The following is a 6,906-nucleotide window of genomic DNA, read 5'->3' on the forward strand; positions in this document are numbered from 1 at the left end:
AACAAGTTTAAGTTCTGCAAAGAAAAATGAAAACATTGAGAATGGCAATGCAAATGTGAAAACTCTGAACTGTATATTATATATATATATGAAACTGTATGATGTATTAATAAATTGACAAAAAACTGTAGCCGATGGCCTGCAGTGTGTTTATTTGTTTAATTAGAAAAAAGATTCACAATTAAAAATATTAAATTACAAATAAAAATCAGACATTCACAAACGTTAGTATAGAAACAGTTTTCAGTGGGTTGACATTCATGTAGAGGGTGGATAAATATCAGAACAGCTGATTTTTTTAGGTTTATGATGAGAACGAAGTGGTTTTTGTTTGTTTTTGTTTATTCTAACTGAAATCGTGAGCATTGGTGAGGAGAATCGACCGTTTTCAGCTGTGAAATGTTCAGTGTGTGTTCCAGGCCAGCGTGAGCAGCGAGTGAGCCGGAGCGGAGCAGGGAATGTTCCCCACGGTCGGATCCTGGACTTCCAGCTGGATCGGGGACGAGGACCTGATGACACACAGACACGGTCCAGTTTAATGTGCTGGTCTGTTGCTGGGATGTAAATGGGTCACACCAGTGGTACCTGTTGAGTACGATGAGCACCACCGATCCGTCTGGTCTGACGAAAGCGGTGTATTCCAGCCTCGTGGCTTTGTTGGCCGTCACCCCGACCCTCTGTGACCCCGCCCACAGGAACTTGCTGTGAAAAGGAGACGTTTCAGAACCCGCTGAGGGGAACTAGGACCATGTGAACAGGAAGCAGGGTATCCGCGGGTCCTTAAAAAGTCTTAAATTTGCTTTTCCAAATTTAAGGCCTTGAAAAGTAGTGTGCTACTACTAGTTTATCCGTTTATTGTATTTATCCTAGTGGATCTATAATTAAAGTTTATCTCTCACCAAATAGAATATTTACTAAGAAATCACAATATAACTATAGACCCATTACTTTGTCTTGTGTGTGTGCGTGCGTTGTGTCTTCTCCATCCCCAGTGAGTCGTGGAGGATGGCTGCTTATACTGAGCCGGGATTCTCTGGAGGTTTCTTCCTGTTAAAAGGGAGTTTTACTCTCCACTGTCGCTTTATGCTTGCTTAGTATGAGGATTGCTGTAAAGTCACTGACACTAGTCAGTGACTCGATGCAATTTGCTGGGTTCCTTATATAGGAAACATTATTTCTGATTGGCTTAATGAACTGACCTGAATTGGAATGTTTATTATGTGAAGTGCCTTGAGACGACTCTTGTTGTGATTTGGCGCTTTATAAATAAAATTGAATTGAAAAATCCTTAAAAATGACAATCTTTAAATACAGTTTCCAAAACATGTGTAGAAATAATAAATGTCTTCTTCATACATTCTCCTGCGATGCCCTGGTCCTGTAGAATGAGCCCTGGCATTTTTACTGTGATTGCCTGTTTTTCTGTAAAATCACAGAAAAAGAGAGATGCTCGGGTCGAGCAGGCTGCTTCATGCGTGTTCACGCTCAGGCATCGCCCGTAGCATTTGCTATCCGTAGCTTTAGCAGCAGAGAGAGAGGCAGTGCCACTTTGTCGCTGTTCCTAACGCCTAGTGACAAAGCTAGCTACATTTCTGAGGACCCTTAGCTACTTTCTGTAGAACTTTCTTCTAGATATTTCCTGCAAATTAGCAACAAAATAGCCATTTTCACTCCGAACCGTTCTTTGGTTTGACGTTGTTTCAGCTGTCATCAAGGATATAAACGTTACACATAAAGAACATCACTGGCGCTTTAGCTCACCTAGTAAGAAGTCAGACTCTCGTTCAGAAGACCTGGGTTTGATTCTGGATGTGAACATAGTTCATTTAAAGTTTATTTTTTACATTAATGGTATATTTTTTACAGTATGATGCCCAAATTTTTATTTGAGACTCGCTGAACGGCATTGAATTCACAGATAAAAAAGATGTGGGTTCAACTTTCATTTTGGAACAATTTTTCAAGCAAGGGAAGGGAATGATCTGAGCATGCAGGAGGACTGACCCATCATAAACCTTTGTCGGCTGTGCTGAAGAGAAAGGTACAGAACCACATTATTTAAATTATTTAACTAATTAGCTGTGTGTTCTCCTGTCCTCCAAGCCACACACACACACCTGTCTCAGCTGTTATTTTCGTTAAGGAGTGTGCACGTACAGCATGCGCACCTCGTGCATGAGCCTACTATTGAAGCTGCCGTTACGCTTTTGGCCTGAGGGGGCAATCGCGGGCATAAAAATTCAAAACTCCATAAAGTCCCTTTAAATTACCAAAGACCCAATAAACAAGATTATTTTATTACTATAAAATCTTTGAATTTCTAGTTAGTGTTCAGCTTTTTATTGTGTACGATGTTGCCGTAAGCGGAACCGTACACATTCAGTTGGTTGTGAAAGGGGGCTATTTTTAGATGAGCACATTAGCTGGTTAAGCTAGTGGGAGCTTGCGCCATGGGGAAGTGCAAGTTTAATGGTAACTGGATGGCTAATCCCACCTTCGCGACGTGGTTAGCACCAGTTCCCGGCAATAGCTGGAGGTTATAGCTTAAGTTTGGTCAAAGTGGCCTTAAAAAAGGTCTTAAAAAGTCTGAAATTTGGCTCCCTTAAACCTGCAGATACCCCGAGGAAGCTACCTGAAGTGGGCCATGCTGTAGAAGGTCGGCTGCTTGTAAAAGACGTCACTCGTTACGTCCACTATGACTGGGCTGTCCACAAAGTTCTTGACCCAGTTTGGTCCACCGGTCTGGTCCAACGCCAGGTTCCAGTCCGTCCAACCCACAACATAGTTATTTAGGTCCTGAAGGCAGAACACAGACATCTTTAAGCATCTACTGCATCTGTTCGGTGTTTCGGTGCCAAAGAGAGGACATCTGCACGATCAAGTTCCTCCTGAAGCTGGATCCTCTCAGACTGGATGGAAGGAGTCCAGTTTGCCCCGAGTGAGAGTGAAGAAAGGGAACACCAGTTCCAGCTTGCTCCGCGGGCGTGCAGCAGAGCGGAACCTCCAACCTGCTCTGCAGCGTGAAGGGAGGTGCCTTGTCTTTCCGTCTCAGCATGTCCAATCTCACATCTGTTACAGGATCTGACTGAACAGGTACAGCACACGGGCAGATAACCTCTCACCTCCATGATGTCGTGTGCGTACGCCTCCGCCCTCGCCCAGCTCCCCAGCTTCACTCCTCTGTCTAGTGGGTTCCAGCCAGCACAGGCCTCGGTGCCGAACAGGTAATACTCTGGGTAGAGCTTATGGGTGGCGCCCAGACTTATCGCTGCAGGGACCAAATTGTCATAGTACCAGTGGACTCCCACACCATGAACATAGCGCCCGGCGTGAACGTCATCTAGAACCTGGGGAGGACAAAAACATAACAACCTTAGACCGGGGCCTGGTAATATCTTACATTACGGTAATACTTTTGCTTTGATGGATGTGTGAAAAAATGAAACTCTGCCTGGATTAGCAGCAGACCAAAGCAGGGGTTGGGCGTCAGCCCCGTGAGCGTTCGAGTCGACTTGGCTGTAAATGCAGCAAACTAATAAACAGTCACGGCGACTGAAGTGCTGCTGCTCGTAGAAACCGTGGAACATGTTTTAGAACAGGAAGGACGAAAATCATCTTTCATTAAAAGATAAGAATCACGAGGCGCTTCACAGAAACAAAAATAAAGATTAAAAAAAACATAAAAATTAGAAAAACAGAAACTGTGATTGAAAATTTGAGGAAATGGGAAATGAGTTCATCAGACTTAACGATAAAAAGAGCAGGAGGAGGAGAGGGAGGTGATGAAGGTCCCACCAAAGCCTGAACTGGTGAGTTTAAAGGAGACCACCGAGTCCACTGATCTCTGGCTCGGAGGGGGGGGGGGGGGGGCAGAGTCTGGGGGCCGCAGCAGCAGATGATCTGTCACCTTTGACCTTTAGCCTGGTGCTGCACAGCCAGTAGGCTTTGGTCACTGGACCTCAGGGACCTGCTGGGGGTGTAGGGACTGAGAAGATCACCAATGTAGAAATCACAATGTAACTATAGAAACATGACTTTGTGTGTGTGTGTGTGTGTGTGTGTGTGTGTGTCTGCTCGGTCTTCTCCATCCCCAGTGAGTCGTGGAGGATGGCTGCTTATACTGAGCCAGGATCCTCTGGAGGTTTCTTCCTGTTAAAAGGGAGTTTTCCTCTCCACAGTCGCTACATGCTTGCTTAGTATGAGGACTGCTGTAAATGCAATTTGCTGGGTTCCTTACACAGGAAACTTTTTTTTTTCTGATTGGCTTAATGAACTGACCTGTACTGGAATGTTTACCGTGTGAAGTGCCTTGAGACGACTCTTGTTGTGATTTGGCGCTTTGTAAACAAACTTGAATTGAACTGGAACTAAATGAGCCGTGCCCTTCCCCGCTGCCGTGCCTCTCCGTCCTCAGACTCACCACTTTGGCCCAGAAGGGCAGCAGCAGACGGTTGTCATCCAGAATGAGGATGTGTGTGTGGGGGAATGATGAGGAATGCACTGCGGGGCCCAAATCCATAGCGACCCAGTCCTTCTGCTCCCAAGGAGTGAAGCCCAGAGCCTGAAAGCTGCAACAAGACGATCTCTTAACGTCTCCTTCAACACCTCATAATGTTAAAGTTAAAATCAGCTGTAAAGTTTAACGACTAGACACCTGTAGTTTGTTAGAAGTCCTGCAGAGGGCTCATTTCCTGTAGTCAGGGCCCAGAAGGTTAAGTTATATTTGGCATATTCCTGGAGGAACCTGAAAGAGGGGAAACAAAGCACCTTTCAGAATGAAGTTATAGAGCATGCAAAGGCATTTCGACATAAAAGGAGGGGGGAAGTCTGATAAATGACCTGATGTAGTATTGAGCCCATGTTTTGTGCTCCTTGCCTCCAGGTTTGCCCTTCAGGGAGCCTTTTCCTGTGAGGGCATTGTTAGTTTTCATCCAGGCGGGGGCGCTCCAGGCACTGGCCAGGAGAGACAGAGGCTGAGGAGACATGGCCTGGGCTCGCTGCAGAAGAGGGATCTGTGAGAACAACCACGCCAGAAGGATTTTTGTTGAAAATGGTGAAAAAAAACCAGGATTTGGTGACGTGTCGTTCGATCCAGCAGGACTAATCTCTTATTATTGTCCGATTAAAGTGTTTCCACTGATACAGCTCTGACAAAAGCTGGTGTCCTCATAACTCACTCCTGACCTTGTTTAGTTATATTCTCTCCATTATCTCTGTTACATCCGAGGAGACCGGGATAAAGACAGACCTTCATGTCCGTGTCCTCTGAGGCCAAAGCGAAGCTGTCCAGGTTGTAGTCCCCGGGTGTGTCGGCGTAGGTGTAGAGGCGAGTGGAGAAGTCACAGCTGGCCATGGGGACACGCACAACGCTGTAGCCGATGCCTGATAACGACACACAATCAAAACGCGGCCAGGTCACGGACATTCGGTTCCCGTGTGGAGGAGTTTAGGACAGGACTCATACAAATGCGTGCTAGACACCAAAGCTTTTATTTTGGAAAAACAAGTACAGACCAGTTGAATCTTTGTGCAAATCTGCAAACGTGTTTTTCATGTGGTGTGCATAACAAAATCTCATGAATGAATGTCTACGTCGTTTTCTGTTTAAGCAAAATGGGGGCGGGGCGCTTGTTCAGAACACCACCATAACCTAGATCCCACTGATAACAACGGAAATGTTGTAACTTACACCCCTGACCTTCCTTTAAACACCTGTCCGAAGGTTACTCGCCTTCGCTGGAGAAGTACTGTCGCAGCAGCTGCTCCTGCGCTCCAGCAGAAAGTGAGAGGATGTTGATGGCTGCTGCATCGGTCATGGCTCCACCGAACCCCCTGATCTTCTGATACTTCTGTTCGCTTCTGATCGTCAACCTGAGAGCTGACAGAAACCCAAAAGGAACATCAGAATAACACACACACACACACACACACACACACTCACCTGCTCCAGAGCTGTTCACCTGGACCTGACCCTGACCCACCTCCAGCCTGCTGCCTGCCATGCTGCTCAGATATGTGGAGTACTGACCCAGAGGGGGCAGAGTGACCGGGCCAACACTGTCGCAGTAGGTAGAGTTACACTCACACACCACAGAGCCATAGCCAAAGTCCCTGCCGACACATTTACTGCTGCCTGGGAGGAGGGCACGCGCGATGAGAGAATTAGTTCTGAACACAGAAAACGTAGCGTTTGTCTGAAAAATGTCGGTTACCTGCGCAGGAGAGGACTCCTGCCGACAGCAAAACAAGCAGCAGAAGTAAACCTGATGTCCATGAACGCACCATTGCAGCGGCTGAAAAACGCATCCAAGTTAAACCAAACAGCGACTCTGTTGTTTACATTCAGCTGACACACGCGTTTTAATGTTATGACGTCACTCGGAGTGAGAAAACGACGTTTACCTCTAAGGTTGTGACAGGAGCGTCTCTGACATGTCCCCAGCCTGTAAGTAACCTCACCTGAAGTGGTATGTATGTCGATGGAAGTGGCCCAGACTTGCTATGTCTTTCGGGTCACGTGACATCTGAGTAGATCACGTGAAGAACCCGTGCTGCAGTAACCAGCAGCTCCACCAGGTGGCGTCGCGATTCAAACAGAACTGAATGAATTTGAAGGGATAAACATATATTCAGGTTGTTTTTAATTGGAATAAAAAAAATACCTAACCGGAAATGAGCTGAACGGGTTGTCCTGTTTCGGTTTTTCCCAAATTTACACTCAAATATGGGAGTTTGGTACAGGTGTGACCAAGTCATTGCTTTGCGAGTCGAGTCACTGGTAAGTCACAAGTCTCAGTCAAGTCACGAGTCAAAGACAAGTCTAAGTCGAGTCCAAAGTCAATGATGTGGAAGTCCAAGTCCTTAACTTTGAATTTTCAAGTCATAATCAAGTCATCTGTCCAACTT

The 6,906-nt window shown here is 46.1% G+C and overlaps 1 protein-coding gene across 1 annotated transcript; it reads right to left on the reverse strand.

Annotated features, from left to right (window-relative positions):
* Positions 1-140: 140 nt before the first annotated feature.
* gba1 (glucosylceramidase beta 1) lies at positions 141-6,526 on the reverse strand. The gene is made up of 12 exons (XM_015950398.3): positions 6,403-6,526; positions 6,213-6,293; positions 5,942-6,133; positions 5,732-5,878; positions 5,249-5,382; positions 4,840-5,012; positions 4,655-4,744; positions 4,421-4,568; positions 3,123-3,347; positions 2,633-2,796; positions 586-702; positions 141-509 (listed from the first exon to the last, which is right to left on the reverse strand). Exons 2-12 carry the CDS (start codon positions 6,283-6,285, stop codon positions 404-406), a joined length of 1,569 nt encoding a protein of 522 aa, XP_015805884.3. The 5' UTR covers positions 6,286-6,293; positions 6,403-6,526; the 3' UTR covers positions 141-403.
* Positions 6,527-6,906: the final 380 nt, after the last annotated feature.

This window comes from Nothobranchius furzeri, chromosome 5 (genome assembly GCF_043380555.1).
Source record: "Nothobranchius furzeri strain GRZ-AD chromosome 5, NfurGRZ-RIMD1, whole genome shotgun sequence".
Classification (NCBI taxonomy): Eukaryota; Metazoa; Chordata; class Actinopteri; order Cyprinodontiformes; family Nothobranchiidae; genus Nothobranchius; species Nothobranchius furzeri.

Coding starts and splice junctions, on each gene's coding strand:
- gba1 (XM_015950398.3), bottom strand. CDS start 6,285: ATGGTGCGTTCATGGACATCAGGTTTACTTCTGCTGCTTGTTTTGCTG. Junction 6,134..6,212: donor AGGAGTCCTCTCCTGCGCAG/GTAACCGACATT, acceptor CCCTCCTCCCAG/GCAGCAGTAAATGTGTCGGC. Junction 3,348..4,420: donor TGCCCTTCTGGGCCAAAGTG/GTGAGTCTGAGG, acceptor TGTCCTCCCCAG/GTTCTAGATGACGTTCACGC.